General features: G+C 39.9%; 1 protein-coding gene and 1 non-coding gene across 3 annotated transcripts in view; both read left to right on the forward strand.

Moving 5' to 3' along the window:
* Positions 1–26,528, forward strand: part of ZMPSTE24 (zinc metallopeptidase STE24) — a 34,609-nt gene that overhangs the window by 2,190 nt on the left and 5,891 nt on the right. For both annotated transcript variants that reach the window (XM_006098141.3, XM_014463794.2), the window contains exons 2-9: positions 643–789; positions 4,999–5,085; positions 9,321–9,437; positions 9,809–9,961; positions 11,504–11,645; positions 17,672–17,856; positions 22,710–22,814; positions 24,775–24,918. In XM_006098141.3, coding sequence (XP_006098203.1) covers positions 643–789; positions 4,999–5,085; positions 9,321–9,437; positions 9,809–9,961; positions 11,504–11,645; positions 17,672–17,856; positions 22,710–22,814; positions 24,775–24,918 — 1,080 coding nt within the window. The remainder of the gene's footprint in view (positions 1–642; positions 790–4,998; positions 5,086–9,320; positions 9,438–9,808; positions 9,962–11,503; positions 11,646–17,671; positions 17,857–22,709; positions 22,815–24,774; positions 24,919–26,528) is intronic.
* LOC111827805 lies at positions 22,253–22,356 on the forward strand. Its single transcript, XR_002831530.1, has one exon. It is a non-coding gene; the product is annotated as a U6 spliceosomal RNA (small nuclear RNA).

Below are 26,528 nucleotides of genomic sequence, written 5' to 3' on the forward strand. Positions count from 1 at the left end.
AAAAACATTTTGAGAAGGTGTCGCGTATGTTCCGTTCATAAATTGCGCAGTGAGACACGCTACATGTGCAAATTTTGCAATATACCTCTACATAAAGGGGCGTGTTTTGAAAAATATCATACGCTAAAAAACTATTAATTTCTATTTGTTTTGATTTATTATGAAAATTTTATTTTAAACTTTAAAAATATGTGTATATTTTTAGGTAATAAGTATTTTTTGGGTTTTTCGTATTTAGTTTATATATATCGAATTATTTATGTACTGAATAGATAAAAAAATGTCTGTGATTGAATAAATTTTCATTTTTTACACAAGAAACCGAAAATTTCATTTCAATCGAACCCATACTTCAAAAGATATAGGCATTTTAAACTAACTCTGATTTTGCGCGGGAAACCTAAATAATTGCCCGCGCCATCTTATATTTTGGTGGGAAATTCACCCGACACCGTAGTGTTAGTAGACAATGCGCTTGATCAAATACATTATTTGTGTATGTATAAAGCAAATTCAACAGGCTTACGTGACACATTAACATTATAAACCATTCAATGTTTGATCATAAATGACTAGTGTAATAAATAATGAGTTGGTTTGACTGTTTCATTAAAGTGTTTTGTTTTTTTCAAAATATTTCAGAGACGGATATATAAAACAACAACTCATGTACCAATGGAATTAGGACAGATCATAGATTCAGAAACGTTTGAGAAATCTCGACTGTATCAGCTGGATAAAAGTACCTTCAGCTTCTGGTCAGGACTCTATTCAGAGATTGAAGGCACTGTGAGTAATTTACTTTTTTTTTTTTAATTGTTTTATTGCTTAAAGTATTACAAAGAGTATTACATATGTCTCCTTTTTTTCCCCCGCCCTTGACAATCCCCTGGCCTCCCCTACCCCCCAGTGTCTTATGTCCATTGGTTATGCTTATATGAGTAATTTACTTCTTGAAGAGACTATCAAATTGTTTAATACTTTTTAAAATATATTTTTTTATTGATTTAAGAGAAGAAGGGAGGGAGAGAGAGACAGAGGGAGAAATCAATGAGAGTGAATCATTGATCGACAGCCTCCTGGGATCGAGCCCACAACCTGGGCATGTGCCCTGACCGGGAATCGAACCCAGTGACCCCCCCCTGGTTCATAGGTCGACGCTCAACCACTGAGCCATGCTGGCTGGGCTGTTTAATGCTTTGTAATGTTTGTTTTCCTTTTTATATTTTTGTAATATAAATACATCTACAAATCCGAGAATCTTTTTTCTGATCTTTGTTATTGATAGAATAGGTGTGAAGCAAAAGAGGCAGAAATGTAACTTATGATTTCACTTATATGTGGAATCTAATGAACAAAATAAACTAACAAACAAAATAGAAACAGACTCATAGATACTCATAAAGAACAGACTGACAGCTGTCAGAGGGGAAGGGGTTTGTGGTGCTGGGTAGTAGCTTGATTGTTACCGTTGGTGACATGGGAGTGGTTCAGTTTGCTAGGAGATGATAGAGGTAGGGAGAGTACAAACAGAATGAGAGCTCTGTAATCTGCTGTGGCTCAAGCTAGAAGCAGTACTGATGGGTGAAAGGTGGGAACAGTAATAGTCATAATAGTTGTATGGGTAGCCCTGACTGGTTTGGCTCAGTGGATATGGCGTCGGCCTGCAGACTGAAGGGTCCCGGGTTCGATTCCGGTCAAGGGCATGTACCTTGGTTGCAGGCTGGATCCCCAGTGTGGGGCATGCAGGAGGGAGCTGATCGATGTTTCTCTCTCATCAATGTTTCTAACTCTCTGTCCCTCTCCCTTCCTCTCTGTAAAAAATCAATAAAATATATTTTAAAAAAATAGTTGTATGGGTAGTGATTTTTCATTTCGTATATTGTTTTCATATTTATTGTTTTGTTTGATGTTTACAACAGTCTCTGTGGTAGAAAGTATAGGCATTATTCACTTTTTATGGCTGAGAAAGTGAAGGCTCAGAGAAATTAAATGGCTTGCTAGTAACACTAGTAAATGGGAGAATGGATTTCAAACGCTGCTCTTCTGAGTCTTTAAAATTACATTGAAGAAACCATTCTTGAAACTCTAGGGACTGCAACATGAATGTGCTATTTCTCCTTGGGGAATTAGCAGCTACATTTGCCATGAAATAGGGAGCATTTTGTGTTACTTTGAAATCCTGTTCTGTTTGAAAACAAGTTCATTAATTCCTGTTTTGTGTTGATTAAAATCAATAGGCTTATATGCTTTAGTACAAAGATTAGCTTAGACTCTTTTTCTTGCCTTGGTATTTTTTACCTGAGGGAACATAAGCAGAGGCCTTGTGTACCCACAGGTGCCACTGTTCACACATAGGTGACAGCCCCCAGAGGGGAAATGTCCAGCCTCTCTGAGACACTCCTCACATCTCATAGATGTCAGTAAGGAGCCCTCAAGAATGGAATGGCTGAGGAGTAGCGTAGGGCAGAGTAGAAAAGTTCAAATTGTTGCTTCTTTAATTTCTGCATGTTTTGGGGTGAGTAGTTTAGCCTCTTTGAGCCTCATTTTCCTCCTCTTTAAGATGAGAAGTAGATAGATATTAAACCATGCCGCACATGGTTTATGGCAAGGACTAGTAAGATAATGTAAATGAAGCACTTAGTACAGTGCTTCACACAGCAATTACTTAGTCATTGGGTTTCTTTAGGCAAATTACTTCAACCTCTCTGAGTTTCAGTTGCCTGGTTTATAAAACAGATGACTGTGCTCTTGCCCTGCCTGCTTTCAAAACTTCAGTGAAATAATTATAAAAGCACTGGACTTATTATTGCTGAGATCATTAGTTCTTTTTATAGGATATCCCAGGAGCATGCTCAGGGAGAGTATCAGTATAGAGAAAGTTTACTGTTCACAGTACTTTGTTTTTCATTCCACACAGTATACTAAACAAGGTTGCAACAGCAGTACCCAAATGCATTCATAGATGCACTCAAAGTTCATATTAAAGCTAGCCTTGGTACTTACTGAAAAGCTGGACTTTTAATTATAAGTGTTTCAGCCCTTCACCAAAGGCATTATAAATCCTTAATTCTGCATTATTTATTAGTATTGAAAATAGGATGAAAGAAATGCCATCCCACGTCGATTAATTCAACAAGTGGAACATATACCATGCATTGATGCCAAAGTCTGTCTTTTGGGAAAATAGGGTTTACACCTATGATTGAGTTAGTTATTGTAAAGTGGAAATAGCTGGACATAGAGCTAAGGGAGCCTTTAAAAGCAATTTATTAAAACGGTGTTTTTCAAATTTGGGTGTATATCAGATTTATCTGGAGACTGCTGGGCCCCATTTCCAGTTTCTGATTCAGTAGTTCTGGGGTAGGGCCTGAGAATTTGCATTTCTAACATATTCCCAGGTGATGCTACTGTCCAGAGATCATATTTGAGATCCCCGGTATTAAACCAACCCAGTATACTTGTAAAAACCTAAAAGATGGATGGGATCAACTGTGAGTGAGATTGTGGGGAGACAGGAACACTCAGGTAATGCTGATGGGAGCATAATTTGGTATAAATACTTTAGAGAACAGCTGATAATACTGAATAAAGTTAAAACTCACCAAGGATGGATCTAAAAAAATGTAGAGTGTAAAAGGCAGGTTGTATCGTATGATGTAATTTATATACATTCTTAAAAAGCATGTATAAACCATGATATTATTTATGGATTCATAGATAAAAATGCAAAGTAGATTGGGAGGATACCCTAAACTATATTATAGTGCCTCCAAACCTCAAAGCACAAGGAACTGGTGAGATATTGTGCTTCTAACCAAAAAGTGTGATCGATCATTGTACTCCTGAGACTCCACAGAAAGAAACAATAAATTGATGCCTCTTGACCAAATGAGTTTCACAAACTTGTATCTGTTGTGGGAAATCGTGTTTCTTCAGCATGTATTCTCAGATTTTAAGAGCTTCCTCACTCAAATGTCCAAGTGATTTAGTGAATATCTGTGTTCACTTTATCTGCCCAAGACAAAGGGTGTGCTGAGAAAGGGGCCTCCTATGAAACCCTGACTCCTACCTCAGGATTCACCTTCTTACCTGGAGAAGGTACAGAGATTCCATTCTGTCCCAATTTGATAAGTGGACAGGACTCTCCACTTATACGAATACTAATACTTTGTCCTGGCTGAAGAGGTGGGTTTTTTTTGGGGTGTGTGTGTGTGTGTGTGTGTTTGTTGTTGTTTTTTTAGGAAAAGCCAGTTATGGAGTCATAAAGCCTGGTTCAATCCATTTCTGTCACTCAGTAGCAGTGGGATTTTGGACAATTGCTTAGCCATTCTAAGCTTGTTTCCTGATTCAGAAAGCCTTTGTTACGGTCTTGGCAAAAGTTTTTTTTTTTTTAAATATATTTTTATTGATTTCAGAGAGGAAAGGAGAGGGAGAGAGAGATAGAAACATCAGCGATGAGAGAGAATCATTGATCAGCTGCCTCCTGCATGCCCCGAACTGGGGATCCAGCCCGCAACCCAGGCATGTGCCCTTAACCAGAATCGAACCTGGGACCCTTCAATCTGCAGGCCAACACTCTATCCACTGAGCCAAACCAGCTAGGGCTTCTTTTTCTAACAGCTTTATTGAGATACTAGAGACCCGATGCACGAAATTCGTGCAAGAGTAGACCTTTGCAGCCATGGCGGCTGCCTAGATCCCTCCCTCGCAGCCCCAGTGGCTGCCTGGATCCCTCCCTCACAGCTACATCCGGAAGGACATCCAGTCTAATTAGCATATTACACTTTTATTATTATAGATAATTCACATATTACACAATTCACCCATATAAAATGTATAGGCAAATACCTTTTAACAGTCTAAATTTAGTATCTCAATTGGTTTATATTCATCTAAATACATATTTTATCCTAAATAAGACAGGTCATTTTTTCTCTATACCATGATGGTTTCTAGTACTGCTCAAATGTGAGCAAGGTATGCTTTGTTTTATAGCTTATTCTTCTCTTTGGAGGAATCCCTTATCTCTGGAGACTTTCTGGACGATTTTGTGGCTATGCTGGCTTTGGACCAGAATATGAGGTATGTATATCCTTTTCTTAGCTTCCGTGGCTCTGAAATGATACCTGTCCTTTGCACATTTTGTAGGTGAACCACTCATTTCATCTCAGACACAAGGGAGCTAAGTAATGTAGTCTCTGGTTAGGCAGCTGCTTCTCAGGAACAACTCAGCAATGAATGGGAAAGCATGTGTTTTGTTGAACCCACACTAAGCAGGTACTCTGTGCCACATAACTTAGCAGATACTTCAGACAAAGACAGAGTATGTATCTCTTACAGTCTCCATTGAGCTGCTTGGTTTGTCTACCCACTCTTCCAGGAACTCCAGTTGAAGGCAAAGCCTTAAACCTGAGATTGCCCGCCTGTAAGGATGTTGAGACACTGCTTCCTGACTTTTCCTTAGAAATTTCCAAGTCTATTCCCTCTTTCCTGGTTCCTTTTTGAAATGATGGGTCTCTTCTACATATATAGGTACCTTGGGCTTTAATTCAGCTCATCTTATGTCCCTTTTCTAAAGCAGCCAAATTCTTTTAAGGTCCCTTCTTTTTAAATGTATTTGTATTGATTTCAGGAAGAAAGGGAGAGGGAGATAGAAACATAAGTGATGAGAGAGAATCACTGATTGGCTGCCTCTTGCAGGCCCCCCACTGGGGATTGAGCCCACAACCCTGGCATGTGCCTTGACCAGAATCCAGCCACGATCTCCCAGTTCATAGGTCAACGCTAAACCACTGAACCACACTGGCTGGGCTATTTTATTTTCTATATAAAGGCACTTACCACTATTGCAGTAATCTTGTTTGTTTGTTTTCTTTTTATCGCCCTGACAAGAATTTTAAGTTTTAAGGAGACAGAGACCTTATATATTCAGGTATGGGCAAAAGTAGGTTTATAATTGTGAGTACATGGAAGTTTATTTTTATATTATTATTTATTAATTATTGTATTTATTTGTTTTACAATTGTAAACCTACTTTTGCCACCCCCTGTATTCTTCATTGCTATGTCACTAGTGCCTAGAAAATGCCAGTCACAGAGTAGGTACTCCATAAATATTTGTTGAATGAATGAACACACTCTATATACATATTCTAATATATTATTTTTGGTTTTAACATCTTTTGGAGATCTCTTCCTGTTCTTATATACAGATCTTTGTTCTGGGTGTGTGGGTGTGGGTATTTTTTTAAATTTTAATCTTCACCAGAGGATATACTTTTACTGATTTAAAAGAGAGAGAGAAACATTGATCGGTCACTTCCCACACTTGCCTCAGATGGGGGTCGAACCTCTGAGCCACCCCTCCGGTGATCTGTTCTCTGTAATGGCTGTGGTATTGGTTGTCCATTCTTCGCACAGTTCTGGTATACACAAATTTCAGTTACACAGTTTAGTTAAATAACACCAGTACCTTAAAAACATGGTTCAAATTTCAGTTACCATAGTATATTATATGAGTAATTACATAAAGTACAAACTTCCTTGCTAGCTCTTTAGTCCACAGGTCATTTGCAAATAACAGATTCTCATTGTCATCAGTGACCAATCACCTCCCTTTTTCCAAAGTATGTCAGTGATTGGTCATTGCACACCTGTTATCAATTATTCTAAGTATGCATTGTGTTGCAAAAAATGGATATATATCCACTTAACATTGTTTTTAATGGATAATTGAAAAGGAATTGGCCAACAAAGATAAAAGTGTAGCAAAGAAATGAAAAATGATAACATGGAAGTGAAGTTCAAATCTGACATACGGGGAGTTATAGAAGAAATAGCTGGCCCTGGGAATGCTGCCCCTGCTACCATTAGACAGATTTAGATCTGCAGCCAGGGAACTTAGTGAAGGTGACCTTATTGGTATAAATGAGGAAAGTGGCTTTGACAAAAAGGATTATGTCCCAGACTTAGTGTGACTGGCAAAAAACTGCCATGTTAAAAGGCCTCAGTGATATTTTATGACATTGAAAGCTCAAATAATAAAATGTTAAAATGTTCGAAGCTGATGTAAACTTTGAGAGGAGTATAACAATTTATCAAGACAGAGAAAAGGTGCCATTTCCATACTGTAAGTTACACAACAAGAAGGCGAGCATTGTTCAAACTACTTTTAAGTTTTTTACAAAGAAATAAAACACTAATTCTTTTTTTTAAATATGTTTTTATTGACTTTTTTTTTTTTTTTTTAGAGAGAGAGGGATAAAGAGATAGAAACATTGATCAGCTGCCTCCTACACACCCCCTACAGTGGATCGAGCCCGAAACCCGGGCATGTGCCTGACCGGGAATCAAACCGGTGACCTCTTGGTTCATGGGTCGCCGCTCAACCACTGAGTCACTCTGGCCAGGCAAACACTAGTTCTTAATGTTTCTAATGGTTTCAGTTATAGTATACTAGCCTGGCCATTGTGCCTCAGTGGTTAAGCATTGACCTATGAATCAGGAGATCATGGTTCAATTCCGGAACTGGTCACATGCCTGAGTTGCCGGCTTGATCCCCAGTAGGGGGCATGAAGGAAGCAGCCAGTCAATGATTCTCTCTCATCATTGATGTTTCTATCTCTCTCTCTCCCTCTCCCTTCCTCTCTGAAATCAATAAAAATACAATTTAAATAAATAATAGTATACTAAATAAATATTAGTTTGATTATTTTTTCATATCCTTACATATTTAGAACTGACAGTATGAGATAGCCAAAAATTATAAAGCTCAAAACAATCATTTTTTATATTGATTATTAAGATTTGTTGATAAACTAGAGAGAATGGGGGATATTTCAGAAGATTATAGACAAGCAAATGTCTTGTTTTACAAATTTTTTTAAAATTCTTTATTGTTGAAAGTTTTACATAAGTCTCCTTTTCCCCCCATTGACCTCTTCCCGCCTGCTCCCATCCCCAGCACATGCCCCCACCCCCCTATTGTCTGTGTCCATTGGTCATGCTCATATGCATGGATACAAGTCCTTTGGTTGATCTCATACCCCACACCCCCACCCACCCCTGCCTTCTCTCTAAGGTTTGACGGTCTGTTCGATGCTTCTGTGTCTCTATTTTTGTTCATCAGTTTATGTTGTTCCTTATATTCTACAAATGAGTGAGATCATGTGATATTTATCTTTCTCCGACTGGCTTATTTCGCTTAGCATAATGCTCTCCAGGTTCATCCATGCTGTTGCAAATGGTAAGAGTTTTTTCTTTTTTACAGCAGCGTAGTATTCCATTGTGTAGATGTACCACAGTTTTCTAATCCACTCATCTGCTGATGGGCACTTAGGCTGTTTCCAAATCTTAGCTATTGTAAATTATGCTGCTATGAACATAGGGGTGCATATATTCTTTGTGATTGGTGTTTCTGAGTTCTTGGGCTATATTTCTAGAAGTGGGATTACTGGGTCAAATGGGAGTTACATTTTTAATTTTTTGAGGAAACTCCATACTGTTTTTCACAGTGGCTGCACCAGCCTGCATTCCCACCAGCAGTGTACAAAGATTCCTTTTTCTCCACATCCTCGCCAATATTGTTGTTTGTTGATTTGTTGATGATAGCCATTCTGACAAGTGTGAGATGGTACCTCATTGTCGTTTTAATTTGCATCTCTCAGATGATTAGTGACTTTGAGCATGTTTTTATATGTCTCTTGGCCTTCTGTGTGTCCACTTTCGAAAAGTGTCTATTTAGGTCCTGTGCCCATTTTTTGATTGGATTGTTTGTCTTCCTTTTGTTAAGTTGTATGAGTTCCCTATAAACTTTGGAGATTAAACCCTTATCAAATGTAACATTGGCAAATATGTTCTCCCATGCTTTGGGCTCTCTTGTTTTGTTGATGGTTTCTTTGCAGTGCAGAAGCTCTTTATTTTGATGTAGTCCCATTTGTTTATTTTTCTCCTTAGTTTCCATTGTCCTAGGAGATGTATTGGTAAAGATAGTGCTGTGACATATGTCTGATATTTTGCTGCCTATGGGATTTCCAAATCTTTCAATTGTTTATATGCCTTTAGGTAACTTCATACAGTGCCTGTGTAATAAAAGAGGAATTGGGTTTTTTTTGCCTCCTTCTCTAAGAAGTAAACTTTGAGGGTATAGATGATGTTTCAGACCTTGTATTAGCCATAGAATCAGACACATTGCTTGAGATCTAGTAGGTACTCAGCAATTGCTTATCAATTTGTTCACTAAGAATTCATTTTAAGAATGAATTAATACTACACTATAAAAACTGCCATGTGTTTTTTTTTTTCCTTCTTGTCTTTAGATCACTCAGTCTTTGGTGTTTCTGCTGATGGCTACACTTTTCAGTGCATTGACTGGTTTGCCATGGAGTCTTTATAATACTTTTGTGATAGAAGAAAAACATGGTTTCAATCAACAGGTATAATAGAAAATGCAAGTGTTCTCTCTTAAATGTGAAGACCTTTTGTGCTCATAATTTGCTGTTGTAGAGCATGAATTAGTTGAGGAAAAAGGGAACTGCATGTGGCAAAGATTGTAGTTTAAAGTCTTGCCATAAGCTCTTCTAGCACTCTAATGTCTAATGCTTTTCAGCTGACATTTAAATGAGTTTATTTTAAACTGTAGAATGTAAGACATTTAGTTATTGTCTTGGGTTATCTAGTGTCATATAATATAGTCTCACTGCCTTTTAATTTTTAAATTTACTTTAATAAGGTATCCTTTATATTCATTAATTAGTTATTTAATAGCAGTTTCTCAGTTTCTTGTGATGATGTTTTCTTTTTTCAGACTTTGGGGTTCTTCATGAAAGATGCAATCAAAAAATTCATTGTGACTCAGTGCATTTTATTGCCTGTGTCTTCACTTCTACTTTACATTATTAAAATTGGGGGTGACTATTTTTTTATTTACGCCTGGCTGTTCACATTAGCTGTTTCTCTGGTGAGTAAAATCTTTGTTTCATGTTTTTTACAAATTTCCTTAGTGGGGTAATTATGGTATAGTCTTCATTAGCATGTAAACAGTTATTAAGAAGCAGATAAAATACACATAAGTGCTCATAAATTCCCCTGTTGGTTTCTGCTTTTGGTTATAAAAATAGGAGAATTGACTCTGACAGATTTTCTTCTCCTTATGTTGACTTTTACAGATCCTAGAAGCTAGTTGTTACTTTTAATGATCCAGTTGTCAGGCAATTTTGGGCTATGCATTTATGAGTTGCCACCAGAATGGATGACACACTTTGGTAATTTAATGACTCTTGACTGAGCTCCGTTGCCTAAAAATCATGGCTGTTTTGAAGAGAATAGATTGAAGAGGGACAAGAAGAAAGCATAAATGTACCTGGTTTTTCTTTGCTTTCTTCCTCTGCTTTTTCCTTCCTCCTTTCTCCCTTTTCCCTCTCTCCCTTCTCCCTTCTCTGTTCCTTCCTCCCTCCTTTCCCCCCATTCTTCCTACCTTCCCCTTCTGCTTTTCTCCCCATTACTTCTCTCTTCCTTCTCCCTCCCTTTTTCTCTCATCCCCCTTTTTCCCTCATTCACATCTTCTTTTCCTCTTCTCCTTCCCACATTCTAAACTGTTTCACAACACAAACACTACAACACAATGAAAATTGTCTGTTGACAGCCCCTAGAAAATATCATCTGTCATCTCTTAACTCCACCAATGAACAGGTTTATTTTAATCTGAATTAGTGTGATGCTCATTGCTTCACTTCCCACTGGTGGGATCAAGATTAGAAAATGGCCGAACCGGTTTGGCTCAGTGGATAGAGCGTCGGCCTGCGGACTGAAGGGTCCTGGGTTCGATTCCGGTCAGGGGCATGTACCTTGGTTGCGGGTGCATCCCCAGTGGGGGGTGTGCAGGAGGCAGCTGATGGATCTTTCTCTCTCATCGATGTTTCTGACTCTCTGTCCCTCTCCCTTCCTCTCTGTAAAAAACCAATAAGATATATTTAAAAAAAAAAAAAAGATTAGAAAATGGGCACTAGTTGGATTTACAAATATCTGTTGAATGGCAAACGAAGTGAGAGGAAATGCTTCCAAAATACTTAAAGAAGTGCTGTTTCAACCAAGTGTACAGTTGTGAACTGTAGGTAATTAATTTTAGCTGACCAACCAAATAAGACAGCACACAGTCAGGTGCTAGTAATTTTTTTAGCAAAGACTTCAGATCTGTCATGGTTACTTTAAAAGGGAGCATTCCAACTTCTTATGGGCTTATGAAATTCCCAAGATAGTTTTGAATGGACCATTTGACTTTTCAGTTCTTACCACTTTGAGACTATTCATATTGATTTAATTCATCAAACAGATTGATGAATTTGGTATGGTTTGGGACTGGGAATACCAGAACAAATACTAGTAGATAAGGTCCCTGCTCTCAAGGTTAGGATCACATAATTGTTTCAATGTAATTGAATCTGTATAATGAGTAGTTTTTTTAAGAACATGTTCATAGGTTGTTCTGACATTTACTTTTCAGGTGCTTGTCACAATCTATGCTGATTATATTGCCCCTTTATTTGACAAATTCACACCTCTACCTGAGGGAAAGCTTAAACAAGAAATTGAAATAATGGCAAAGAGTATTGACTTTCCTTTGACTAAGGTGTATGTTGTTGAAGGTAAGGCTACTGGGGGTAAGAACATTTTGTTTGAGTGGTTCATTTGAGAACTTTATTCTTAAAATTTTAATAAATGAACAAATCAGTTTGTTTAAAATTTTGTTATCTAATGGTTAAGATTTTACATTTTGACGTTTTAAGATTTATAGGAATTGATGATATAGTCCAGGGATAGAAACTGGTGGCTTGGTGTCAAATCCTATTCTTGCCTGAAGCTGTGTTTGGTTGGCTTTACAATATTGTTTTTAATTTTGGGCCAAGGCCTTTATCACTCCCTTTAATAGCATGCATATTAGACTGACTTATGGACTTGGTTACCTGCCTGGCACCTAGTAATTAAGTAGGACTGTTGTATAGTCATTTAGCACTAGTTTTAGGCTCATAAAGCCATTGTTATTGGCTTTGTCTCTTTCAACAAAACTTCCAGTGTTCTGGAAGACTCTGATTATGAAAACCTGCAAATTACCAAAAACTGTCCTACCATTGGGTAGAGGTAAGCTATCTAGGAGCTTACATAAGATTACTAAAGTCTCAAGGAAGCTTACAGAGATGTCAATTAAAACTGTTGTGTGGTACCATGACTTTCAGAATCTTTACATTAAAATCCATGTAAATGAACAAGGCTGGTTTTGCCTCTGTTACTTACCAGCTGTGGAATCTTAGACAGATCACTTTACCACTCTGGCTTTCAGTTTTGCTTCCTCTAAACCACGGTTTGGCAAACATTTTCTGTAATGCCATAAGATAATAAATATTTTAGGCTTTGCAGGCGTATGTTCTTTGTTGAAGCTATTCAACTATGCCATTATAGTGCCAAAAAGCATAGATTATACATAAATATGAGCATGGCTGTGTTCTATAAAACTTTATGTATAAAAATAAGTAGCAGATTAGATTGAGCCTGCAAGCCATAGTTTGTCCATCCATCATTTAAACCAGTGATTCCCAAAGTGGGCGCTACCGCCCCCTGGTGGGCGCTGCAGCGATCCAGGGGGGCGGTGATGGCCACAGGTGCATTTGTTTTAACTTTTTTTGTATTACCTTTCTATTCTGAGTTCAATAAATAGTTTCATAATTTCAAACTTCAATGTTTCTAATTTACACCTTTCTTTACTATATTTTACGAAAAAGGTAGAAACATTAATACATATATCTTTCTGTTTAATTGCTATTAAAATTTAAAAAGAATTAATTTCCAGGGGGCGCTGAGTAATATTTTTTCTGGAAAGGGGGCAGTAGGCCAAATAAGTTTGGGAACCACTGATTTAAACTAAAAAATCACCAATGAGAAGCAGTTATATTAGATGAATGAATAGAAACAGAATTATGTAATTTCGGGGCCAGGTGAGAACAGAGATGGTCATAACTGGAAAGAATGAATTAACAGCAATTAGAAGAGTATAGAAATCTCAGATATTTGATAGCTTCTGAGGTTATATACGTCAACTAAAGGTACAATTGGAACATTTCCATGGGGAAATGGTAGGAGAATAAACAGATTCATATTACTTCTTTAGGCTCTGAGAATCACTACTCTTAATTAATATTAAACAGCACACTAATTAGTACAGTAGAACAGTTTCTCAGGGTCTTTACTAAAGAAGCAACCTAAGTTGCTAATCATTTAAGTTATAATCAGATAACATGAAATCACAGCTGATGATATGACAATAGAGATACTTACATATGTGATATACGATTTTAGATAAAATAGGCAAGGCTTTATGTAGGGTTATAATATAAGCTGAGAGTTTATAGAAAATCAAGATTTGAGTAGGTGGAGGGGTAGAATTTCAGAGGGTAGGCTGAGGAGTTAATAGTCTTTGTTGAATCCTAGCTCTATCACAGTTACCTATATGACTATGGGCAACTTAACTTTGCTAAACAGACATTTTCTCATTGGTAATGTATGCTTTTATTGTTGTTAATAATGGTAACAGTCCTCAAAAATATTTTGAATGAGTGAATGTTGTTACTAACAATAACAACACATTACAGATTTGTAAATTAATAGGAATGTAGTAGTGAGAAGCCAAGATTCCTGCTCTCAGAAAATATCAGAGAGCAAGTGCTACGCAGAGAATTAACCAGTGTGATGTGATGAAGAATGACTGAGTAGATACTTTACAGCAGTGGTTCTCAACCTTCTGGCCCTTTAAATACAGTTCCTCATGTTGTGACCCAACCATAAAATTATTTTTGTTGCTACTTCATAACTGTAATGTTGCTACTGTTATGAATCGTAATGTAAATATCTGATATGCAGGATGGTCTTAGGCGACCCCTGTGAAAGGGTCGTTCAACCACCAAAGGGGTCGCGACCCACAGGTTGAGAACCGCTGCTTTAGAGGGTCATCAGGCAAGACCTCACTGAGCAAATGAATGTAAGCTGAGACCTGAAAAAAGGAGCCATGCATGCTGAAATCAATAGAAAGACCTTCCAGAGCTTTGAATCATCAAGACACAGAAAAAAGTCCAATGTGCCTGCCACTTAGCAGGAGTGTTAGGACATGAAATCTGAGACAGGCAAGAGTCAGACCACGAGGGCCTTTGTAAATCAGGGGAAGGAGCTTGGGTTTTATTTTAACTTCAAGGGGGAAAGCCATTGAAGGTTTTAGGCAGGAAAGTGACATGGTCTGGTTTGTATTTTTAAAATATCTTGGTTTGCTATGGAGAATAGATTGTGGAGGCGGCAAGGGTAGAAGCAGGGAGAGCCGTTAGGAAGAGGTTCTAGTAATCCAGGTGGGGGAGAGTAGTAGCTTAGACTAGGGCAGTAGTGATTGAAGGAGAGAAGTGGATGCACTGGGGATGTGTTTTAGAGGTAGAGTTGATGGGACTATACTAATAGATTATATGGAAAAGATTAAGGGAGAAGGGGAGACATCAAGGATGATAACCTAGATTTTTAGCCTGAGCAATTGGATAAATGATAGTTTACTGATATTGGAAAAACTGGGGAACAGCAGGTTTATGCGAACTTAAGTTGGATGTGCTGTATATTGAGATTTCTATTGAACATTGAATTAGATTTCTGCAGGCAGTAGTTAGTGGCGAACAGGTAGTAGAAACCAACTGGCTAATGTAAGCAGAAAACAATTGCTTATTGAAACACTATTTGATAGCTTACAGAATCACCAGGAAATTAAGTTTACCAAGCTTGGAAGATGGGCTGTTCCATAGGGAGATGGGGAACTCGGAATTTCACTGCAGACCAGTCTGGGAGGACACTGCTGTTGCCTCCTTCTGTTGGATTCAGCAGTTTGCACCCCTAATATCCCTGCCACTAGCACCTACAGAATTAGTTCCTCACTGCCCTGCTTCTAGTGCTAACTATCCAGAGTCCCCAGTGGGTGCATTTGATTGACTGAGCCAGGGCACAGGGCTCACTGTCAGGAATGCTGGGGAAGCAAATATGTGTCTTTTTGTATTTCTTAAGTGAGAAGCAGTCTCTCACAAGATTTACATGGTTTGAATTCCCTTAACTCTGAACAGAGATTCCAGTCCTGGGCAGGGAAGAAGCCACACATAAGAATATAAGCAACAAATATGCACTATAGACATTCATGGGGAGATGTAGAGATAGCAAATAGTGAGCTCGGTGTATGAGTTTGGCATTCTAGGGAGAGGTCAGGGCCAGCAATATTGATAGGGAAGTATCTGGCACGTAGGTGTGTTTAATGCCACGGATGAGGACATTTAGAGAAGAGAGTGGGGCTCAGGTCAGAGTCAGCAGGAGGAAGAGCCAGCATCGGACACAGAGGAGAGACCATTGAGATAGGAAGGAAAAGAGGAGAAAATGCTGTTTCTTTTTAAGTAGGAAAAGAAAGTGTTTCAAGGAGGGAGTGGTCAACTGCAAATGCTGCTGAGAGGTTGATTAAGATCATAAACAAAAATGATACAGTTGGCAGTGCCTTACATTTGCATAGAACATTTTGATTTTTCGAGTTCTCAAATACATTGCCTCACACCTCAAGTGGCATCATTAATCCATTTAGTAAACAAGCACTATTGAATATATACTACGTGCCAGGCACAGCAATACAAAAAGCTTATGGTCTAGTGCAGGGACTCTTAAACTTTAGTGAGTACTGTATAAGAATTCCCTGGAGAATTTGTTAAAAGATAAATTGCTGGCCTCCATTCCCAGAGGTCTGACTTCATAGGTGTTGCTAGTGTTTACTTTCTAACAATAGCCGTGGGGTGATTTTCGTGGAGGTGTTCCTTGGGCCATACTTTGAGACACTTGGACCAGTGGGAGATATTAAGATGTTAATTTTATTTTATTTATATGCCTACAATCTGCCTGCTTCCATAAATAACTTCAGGCACCATCTAAGAAATATTTTTAAATTAATTTTTAAAAAAAAACAAGACAGAAATGAAAAGTATAAGACCTCAGATTGATAAACGGCTTTCCAGACCCTATATGACTAGCAAAATTGGACCACATATTTGGCAATTAAACAAAAACTGAAAAATAAATAAATAAATGCCACTATTTATCAAAGCCTTACTGTATTCTAAACAGACTACCAAACGTACTGCTATATATATAGAATATACTATATTCTAAATATACTACTGGACATGCTTTACATTAGAAATATGAGTAGATAAAAACTCACATTTCTGTCCGGCCAGTGTGGCTCAGTGGTTGAGCATTGTCCCATGAACCAGGAGGTTACCGGTTCGATTCCCGGTCACTGCACATGCCCCAGTGGCAGGCTCGGTCCTAGTAGGAGGTGTGCAAGAGGCAGCCGATCAGTGATTCTCTCTCATCGTTAATGTTCCTATCTGTCCCTCTCTCTTCCTCTTTGAAATCAATAAAAAAATATTTTTTAATTCACATTTCTGTGAGAGATCTAAAATTCTCAAGAGAAACAAACATTTTATTATTACTTTTTAAAAGTATGTAAATAATAATAGTTTATATGGATCAGGCAGTATACTAATTGATTTACTTAGAATTTCTCATGTAACCCTTAACCTAATCCAATGACATAGATATTGGCTTGCATCATAAACAGGAAAATAAAGCTTAAAGAAATTTAAGAAAGTTTCTTACTCCACAGCTAATACATGGCAGATCCAAGATTTGAACCCAAAGTCTGCTCATAATTATTAAATTCACTGCACATTATAGAACATTTAGAAAATAAAAATACACAAATAAAGAAGAAAATAAAAATTAATCATAGTTTGTTCAGCTACTGTTAGCCACTGTTAAAAATTTAGGTATTTTTTCCCCAGTCTTTTAAAAAATAGCTTTAATTATTTTCTGAATATAGAAGTGTATATACTTACAAGCCTTGGAAAATAGACAAGGGGAACAAAAATCCATAGTTCTAGAAGCCAGTGATAAACACTGCAGTGGGTTTTTTTTTAACACTTCAGTATTTTGATATATTTCTTAATAGGCTTTTGTTTATACTTTTCTATTTACATGTATATTTTTTTCATGACAGTAATGGAACCTTAGGTACATAAAGTTTTAATCCTTATTATATTGGTGAAACTTTTTCCTATCTTGTTAACATTCTTCAAAAGTATAATTTTGGCCCTAACTGGTTTGGCTCAATGGATAGAGCGTCGGCCTGCGGACTGAAGGGTCCCAGATTTGATTCCAGTCAAGGGCATGTACCTTGGTTGCGGGCATATCCCCAGTAGGGGGTGTGCAGGTGGCAGCTGATCGATGTTTCTCTCTCATCAATGTTTCTAACTCTAGTATAATTTTGCCATCTCATAGCTTTACAATAATTTAATCATTTTGCTGCTGCTGGATATTTAGGTTTTCCTTACTTACTTATTGCTCTACAGCCCTGATGAGCACACATCTCTGTTGGCAAGACTACAGGTAAACAGACACTCTCCACTGCTGGTGGTGATTTATGTTGATACAGTTTCTTCAGATATTAAACCATTTGAAAATGTTAATGTCCTTTCCAGTAATTCAATTTCTAGGAGTCTCTCCAAAGGACTCCAGACTTTTTAATTATTTTCCGTGCTTTGAACTGTCTTTTCCTTAGGATCTAAACGCTCTTCCCACAGCAATGCTTATTTTTATGGCTTCTTCAAGAACAAGCGAATAGTTTTGTTTGACACTCTACTAGAAGAGTATTCTGTCCTAAACAAAGACATCCGGGAGGAGTCTGGCATGGAACCCCGCAATGATGGAGAAGGGGACAGTGAAGAAATAAAAGCTAAAGTTAAAGTGAGTTCTTCTTTTCCTAAGAGACTCTGGTTTAGTTTTTATAAACAGTTTCTGTAGCGACTCTAGGTAACATCCACTTCTATGTAAGTGTTGAATTCAGGGAGACTATCAAATACAAGCACCATGGCCCCTTTATAATTCTGGTATTTGGGAGAGATCCTCACTAGTATACATGCTGACTACCTTGCAAGCTTTTGCAGAATGTACACATTAAAATTAGAAGCATAAGATAGGAAAATTCTTATGATTATAAGCTATCTTTAAAACAGGGGCTTTATCTTTATTCCTGATATGTTTATGATCAAAGAAATCCCACAGGCAGGATAAAGAGGAGATAGACATCTCATTTTTAGTTTCATTGAGACAATAATTATAGGCTCTGGCAACAGAGAGACTTGGATTCGAATCCTGGTTCTGTCATTTAGTAGCTGTGTGTCCTTGGGTACATTATGTAATTTGGTCAGTTTTCTTTTGTTTATTTAACAAATAAATATTTATGAAATGTATACTCTGTGCTGAGATATTTTGCTTGGCACTTGGAATACAAACTTAAAGAGGCAAACCCTTGCTCTCAAGGAACTTATACAATCACAGTACAACATAGTAATTGCCACAGTGAAGCTATGTATACTGGATGCAGTGAGAACACAAGAAAAGGCATTTCTTAAATCTGACCTGAGAGTCTGAGAAAGCTTTTTCTGAGTCCTTTCCTGGATGAGGTCAGCTGATTCTGACTAGCAAAGTCTAAAGTGCTAAGACTAATGGGGGGAGCGGGGAGACAATGATAAGAAACAACACAAATGTAATCAGAAGTAGTCACCAGTATTTGTAGGTATGATCTTCTGTTGGCTTTGGTGTCATTCAGAGATGATTTTGAATCTGTGTAATGCAGGGCAAGTATGTTAAGCTTTCTAAATTGTTGGGGTGGTTTTTTTTAATATATATGTTTTTATTTATTTCAGAGAGGAAGGGAAAGTGAGAGAGAGATAGAAACATCAGTGATGAGAGAGAATCACTGTTCAGCTGCCTCCTGCACGCCCCACACTGGGGATCAAACCCTCAACCCAGGCGTGTGCCCTGACCAGGAATTGAACTGTGACCTCCTGGTTCACAGGTTGACGCTCAACTGCCGGCCAGGCAAATCATTTGTTTCTTAACTAAAAGATGATGCTACTGGGGTTTCTCACTTCAGCACTGTTGACATTTGGGCCAGATAATATTTAGTTGTGGGAGGATGTCTTGTGCATCAGAGGATGTTTAACAGAATCCCTGGCCTCTCTCCACTAGATGCCAGCATCAGCACCACTACCACCGCCTTGCCACCCCAACAGATGTGACTACCAAAAACGTCTCTAGACATTGCCTGATATCCGGCTGCGGGGAAGGACTGGGAGGTTGGCTGGCTGGGGGAAGAGATCGCGGGTGGTTGGCTGGCCACCGGGGGAGGAACCGCAGGAGATTGGCCGGCTGTGGGAGGTTGGCTGTGGGAGTACACTGACCACCAGGGGACAACTCCTGCACTGAGTGTCTGCCCCCCGGTGGTCAGTGTGCGTCATAGCAACTGATTGTCCGGTCACTTAGGCTTTTATATATAGACTAGAGGCCCGGTGCACAAAAATTTGTGCACTCGGGGGGGTCCCTCAGCCCGGCCTGTGCCCTCTAGCAGTCTGGGACCCTTCAGGGGATGACCACCTGCTGGTTTAGGCCCGCTCCCTGGGGGATTGGGCCTAAGCTGGCAGTCAGACATCCCTCTGGCAGCCCAGGAGCCCTCCGGGGATGTCCACTTGCCAGTGGGGAGCAGGCCTAAGCTGCAGTCAGACATCCTTAGCGCTGCTGAGGAGGCGGGAGAGGCTCCCACAACCACCGCTGTACTGGCAGCTGTCAGCCTGGCTTGTGGCTGAGCAAAGCTCCCCCTTGGGAGTGCACTGACCACCAGGGGGCAGCTCCTGCATTGAGCGTCTGCTCCATGGTGGTCAGTGTGTGTCATAGTGACCAGTCATTCCCAGTCGTTCTGCTGTTAGTGTCAGTTTGCATATTACCCTTTTATTATATAGGACTAGAGGCCTGGTGCACAAAAATTTGTGCACTCAGGGGGGTCCCTCAGCCCGGCCTGTGCCCTCTCGCAGTCTGGGACCCCTCAAGGGTTGTCCACCTGCTGGCTTAGGCCTGCTCCCCGGCGAATCAGGCCTAAGCTGGCAGTCAGACATCCCTCTGGCAGCCCAGGAGCCCTCGGGGGATGTCCACTTGCAAGCAGGAAGCAGGCCTAAGCTGAAGTCAGACTACCTTAGTGCTGCTGAGGAGGTGGGAGAGTCGCTTGCCACCACCGCTGTGCTGGCAGCCGTCAGCCTGGCTTGTGGCTGAGCAGAGCTCCCCCTGTGGTAGCGCACTGACCACCAGGGGGCAGCTCCTGCATTGAGCGTCTGCCCCGTGGTGGTCAGTGTGTGTCATAGTGACCAGTCATTCCCAGTCATTCTGCTGTTAGGGTCAGTTTGCATATTACCCTTTTATTATATAGGATAGAGGCCTGGTGCATGGTGGGGGCCGGCTGGTTTGCCCTGAAGGATGTCCCAGATCAGGGTGGGGGTCCCGCTGGGGTGCCTGGCCAGCCTGAGTGAGGGGCTGATGGCTGTTTTCAGGCTGGTCACACCCCCTTCAGGGTGTGGGGGGGGTCCCGCTGGGGTGCCTGGCCAGCCTGGGTGAGGGGCTGATGGCTGTTTGCAGGCTGGTCAAGCCCCCCCACGTGGGAACCCTCGCCCCATGGAGGTTTAGCCAGCCTGAGTGAGGGGCTGATGGCTGTTTTCAGCCTGGCCACACCCCCTTTAGGGTGGGAGGTCCCCACTGGGGTGCCTGGCCAGTCTGGGTGAGGGGCTGAGGGCCCTTTTCAGGCTGGCCAAGCCCCGCGACGGAAGCTCCCAGCCTCTCCTTTTTTTCTTTTTTTTTTTTTTATTCTGGGATTTATTTACCTTCTATAATTGAAACTTTATAGCTTTGAGAAGAGCTCAGAGCCGGCCAGGGCGGGCGGGAGGGAAGCCTCCTGCTCGCTCCAGCTCCGTGGCCACAGCCGGCTGAAAGCAGGTATCTGGGGTTCATTTACCTTCTATAATTGAAACTTTGTTGCTTTGAGTGGAGCTCAGAGCCGGCTGCTGCAGGGGGGAAGCTTGGTTTCCTCCATCATTGGGGCAACCAAGCCTCCTGCTTGCTCCAGCTCCGTGGCTGCCGGCTGCCATCTTGGTTGGGTTAATTTGCATATAGTCGCTCTGATTGGCTGGTGGGCATGGCTTAAGGTGTAGCAAAGGTACGGTCAATTTGCATGTTTGTCTTTTATTAGTGTAGATAATTTAGAATATAGGAAAGATATAAAATAGTTAAATATCACTATAATTCTACCATATAGAAGAAACTATTGTTAACATTTTGATATATCTCCAGTCTATTTTCTAGGTTTATGTATTTTTACATAGACATTTACTATATATATATAATCTATACTAATAAAAGCCTAGGTGGTCCTCATGCCCTCGTGTGCGATGTCATCACAAGATGGCTGCCACAAAGATGGCCGCCACAAGATGGCCATGCACACAGGTGAGGCAGGGCCCGGCGGCCGCTCCGCGCAGTGAGACCTGGGAGTCCTGCGGCTCCATGCAATGTGGTGGAAGCAGGTCCCGGTGGAGGAGGCAGGTTGCGGCAGAGAAGGGCAGTTGTGGGTGATCAGGCCAGCAGGGGAGGGCAGTTGGGGGAGATGAGGCCAGCAGGGGAGCAGTTAGGTATCAATCAGGCTGGCAGGGGAACGGTTAGGGGGCGATCAGGCTGGCAGGCAGAAGTGGTTAGGGGCAATCAGGCAGGCAGGCAGGCGAGCTGTTAGAAGCCAGCGGTCCTGGATTGTGAGAGGGATGTCCAAGATTGGAGAGGGTGCAGGCCAGGCTGAGGGACATCCCCTCACCCCTGTGCATGAATTTCGTGCACTGGGCCTCTAGTTTTATATATATATGTAATTGATTTCAGAGAGGAAGGGATAGCGAGAGAGAGAGAGAGAGAGAGATCAATGATGAGCAAAAATCATTGATCGGCTGCCTCCTGCACGCCCCCCACTGGGGATCAAGCTTGCAACCTGGGCATGTGCACTGACCGGGAATTGGACTGTGACCTGGTTCATGGGTCAATGCTCAACCACTGAGCCATGCCAGCCGGGCTCACATTTTTTCATAATTAGAATTATATAGTGTTTTTAGTTTTGTTTCCTACTTTCTTCACCTAATTAAATCATTTTTCCATGTCAGAACATAATCTTTGAAAACATTACTAATGGATCTGTAATATAATTATTATTTGACACTATTCATCATTAGCAATTTCCCATGTCACAGCCTAATTTTTAAAAACAAAATTTCTGTGCATGCTTTGGCAGCACACATACTAACATTGGAACAATACAGAGAAGATTAGCATGGCCCCTGCGCAAAGATGGCACACAAAATTTGTGAAGCATTCCATATATTAAAAAAAAATTAATGGATTTATAATATGGCTGTCATATGACATTGTCATGATTTATTTATGTAGTCTATTGATAAAGATTATATTTTTTCCTAATCTAAATTAGGATGTAAGCTTCAGAAAGTCAGCATATAAACTTCAACAAATATGTTTTGTTCTTGATTCTCTCCTTGGTGCTTAACCCAGTGTCTAATATAAGTGGTTTAGAGAATGTTCTGTTAAGTAAATGAACAGTTTCGCACAAAAGTCAGATTGCTTCCTTAAGTTAGAATCAAATATGGGCTCTTACTGGGGTAAAAGGTATAAACTTTTTGAAGTTTCTTGATCATTTATTTTCAATTTGTTCTTTGATTCAGAATAAGAAACAAGGATGCAATAATGAGGAGGTCCTTGCTGTACTCGGCCATGAACTGGGGCATTGGAAGTTGGGACACACAGTCAAAAATATCATTATTAGCCAGGTAAGTTTGGAATGACAGTTCTCTTTTTATGGCATGGTAGTCAAATTTGAAGTATGGCAGGTATGAGAGATCATAGAGTAGAGAGGTTAAGACAGACTGTACAGCCTGGCCACCTGACTCACTACCTATATGACCTCAGGCCCTTTCCTGAACCTGTCTGCCTCCATTCCCTTTTTGAATGGTAACACCTCAGAGGACTAATATAAGTATTAGATGAGTTAATATATGTTAAGAGTTTATGGTAGTACCTGAAAATTGCTAAGTACTATAAAGTATTTATGGTTGTCACCATCGTCATCACTACCTCTTGAGTTACTAAACTGTGGGAACTGTAAGATCAAAAGAAATGAGCTCAAGTAAGTTGGACATTAAAATGCTTTTATAAAAATATTTGTTTTTTCTCATTTAAAAGTCATTATACATCCATTGATAAGACATTGGAAAATGTAGTGAATATAAAGAAGAAAATATCAGTTCCTGTAACCTTCCTCCTTTGGGTATTAATACCTCTAAACCAGCCGTGGGCAAACTACGGCCCGCGGGCCGGATCCGGCCCGTTTGAAATGAATAAAACTAAAAAAAAAAAAAGACCGTACCCTTTTATGTAATGATGTTTACTTTGAATTTATATTAGTTCACACAAACACTCCATCCATGCTTTTGTTCCGGCCCTCCGGTCCAGTTTAAGAACCCATTGTGGCCCTCGAGTCAAAAAGTTTGCCCACCCCTGCTCTAAACCCACAGAGTAACCACACGTTTGCAGGCTCTGGGTGAAATAGCACTGCAGCTTGTTGACTAGAGCCGAGCAATTATGGGCTTAACTGAATCTTAAGTGGGACTTTGTACCTTTCTAAAAGCCACGTGGTTCTGGGTGATGAATTATATGGGAAAATTTATGAATTCTGTAGGTACTTTCCTGTTGCCTTAACATCTTTAGGTATAAAAATGAGTTCCTTGGCTTGAAGCTATGTTGTATGGATACACATCAGTGAGTAAGACTTTAAATAAATCCAAGTTCAGTCTAATAAGGAAAATCACTGCCCTTTTCATGAAAGTAGGGGTCCAGTGGCATCAGTTTACCTCATATGAGGTTGTGGGCTGGTCCCTAAGGTGTGGTACTGGGGCTGGGGTTGATTGCCTCCCCTGAGATTGGGCACCTAGCAGGAGCCAGTGGGGGGATGTCTTATGTTGTTGACTAGCGCACTGACTCCATCCCTATCGCCTTGGCTGTTTTGTTCATGAGTCCCTCAGCCAAGTTCTTGAGTGACAAAGCAGGCATCTTCTCCACCTGGTCATTGAGAGCCTCCTCTTGTGGGACTCTTGGTGAACATTCACCTTAGACCACAGATTTAACACACTCAGGACTAATTTTGGAAGTTTTCCCACATCCCTTTTTTCCAAATCTTGTTAGCCATCCTCTAGTTTGTTCCAAAGCCCTGATCCAGCCAAACTATTAGTTGTCCACTGCTAGTGAATTAGTATATATAGCCTCAGCTTAGACCCTCTCTCCCTCTCTGCTTCCAGACTGAGTGAACGATGATATAAACTGCTTAAAGTTCCTCATGGAGAGTATTTCCTTTTATTTTATTTTATTTTATTTTATTTTTTGGTTAATCCTCACCCAAGGATATTTTTCCGTTGATTTTTAGGGAGAGTGGAAGAGAGAGGGAAAGACAGAGAGGAAACATCAATGTGAAAGAAACACATTGATTGGTTGCCTCCTGCACGAGCCCCGACCAGGGCCAGGCCTGGGGAAGAGCGTACAGCCAAGGTACGTACCCTTGACCAGAATTGAACCCAGGACCTTTTGGTCTGCAGGCTGACACTCTATCCTCTGAGCCAAACTGCCTAGGGCACACTAACACCATTCTTAAATTCACACCATGATGTCTTATTGCACTTTTTGGTACTGCAGTGAAATCAGCTTATTAATAACTTAGAAATTTTGTGTCCTTTCTAGATGAATTCTTTCCTGTGTTTCTTCTTGTTTGCTGCATTAATTGGTCGAAAGGAGCTTTTTGCTGCATTTGGTTTTTTTGACAGCCAACCCACTCTAATTGGACTATTGATCATCTTCCAGTTTATTTTTTCACCGTACAATGAGGTAATGTATAATCTTTAAAATTATCTCACATATGCCCTTGCCTGTTTCAAATCTAGAACCCCTAGAGTAGTAGAAAAAAACAACAACAACACAAAAACTATAGTTTTTAACAAGGAAATGAAACAAAGTCTTTTAGTCCCTTGATTTCCTGGCCAGTATAAAAAAGTAGCAGAAAAACCCAAGCCCAAATAAACAAAGCTTGCATACAGTTAAGGGAAAAAAGTAGAGAATTAGACTTTAGTAGTATAAACCTTGATGTAACTTATATCTCAGAGTCTTGGTGGATGGAATGCTGTGCCTTAGACCACATATTTACCAATGCTTGGGTGAAAATCCATGTGTGAGGGGATAGAACAAATAATTGGGGGTATATGGCTAGATAAGGGAGGCTGTATGATTGTGTTCTCTAACCACCTGCTTCAAAATAGTCTTAGGGTCCTACTGCACACCCTCAAAATCAGAATTAGGTAATCCCATATAACTAGTTTATGATAAGTGAAGCTTAAGAACCACTGCTCTGTGATTGCTCTGTAGTGGGACTCCATATATATTAGACAAAGATTACTGAGACTATTAACAAATCCGATGATACACAAGTCATATTTGATAAGGCTTCCAAATTAAACCAAGAAGTAACATTGGGGATCTTGAGATCTTTCCATTCAGAAGAATACTTCCTTGGGACAAGTTGTAGATTCAAGGTTTTAAGATAAATTAAATGAATCCTATTTCGTCATAAAAAGGAGGAGGAGGGTAAGTAAGGTACCAGAAAAGAAAGAGAGGAACAGATCATATTTTTATAGCATTGTCTACATAAAGTAAACAAATGTTCCAGAGAACTGAGATTATAAGTTTTATGGAAAGTATTTATAAAATGCCTTACACAGTTGGTTACTGCTTAGAGGTGGCAGACTGACTGGTGGTGGCATTGTCATTGCTGTCTTCCATCCCAGTTCTGTGGTGCCTTGAGGACACTGAGCTGTGTGACCTGATGAGCCCAGGCCACCTGCCTTTCCAGCAGTTGTGCCATTTATTTATTATTTATTTATTTATTTATTTATTTAACTACTTTTCTTGTCTTCCCTCACAGTCAGGCTAATAATCCTTGGTGCTATCAATGTGACTTTCCATTATGGTCACTATCCCTTCTAATGTTCTTTAACCTGCCATAGACTGGGAAATCAGATAATCATTCCCATTAGGTAAGAGTTACTATATATAAATTTCAGGCAGAATTCAGTTTTTAGGTTTGAACTTACCTTAGAAGGTATAAGGAACTGAGGAGAAAGGTCCTCTTGTAAGTAGTTTAGTAGTTATCCTTTGTGGCATTTAATTGGGCTCCTCAAGGGGGTTTTGTTTTGTTAGTTTCCTTAAATTGAGTAGTTGAGTTCACTTCAAAAAATGTCTAAATAAATATGTGAGGTAGTAAAGTAATTTGAAGTGGTTAATTGACAAAGATACCAACTTTTTTTTTTTTTATCCTCACCAGAGGATATTTTTCCATTGATTTTTAGAGAGAGTGGAAGAGAGAGGGAAAGACAGAGAGAAATATCGATGTGAGAGAAACACATCGATTGGTTGCCTCCTGCACGCGCCCTGACCAGGGCCTG

The sequence above is a fragment of the Myotis lucifugus genome, unplaced genomic scaffold (genome assembly GCF_000147115.1).
Source record: "Myotis lucifugus unplaced genomic scaffold, Myoluc2.0 scaffold_222, whole genome shotgun sequence".
NCBI classification, from domain to species: domain Eukaryota; kingdom Metazoa; phylum Chordata; class Mammalia; order Chiroptera; family Vespertilionidae; genus Myotis; species Myotis lucifugus.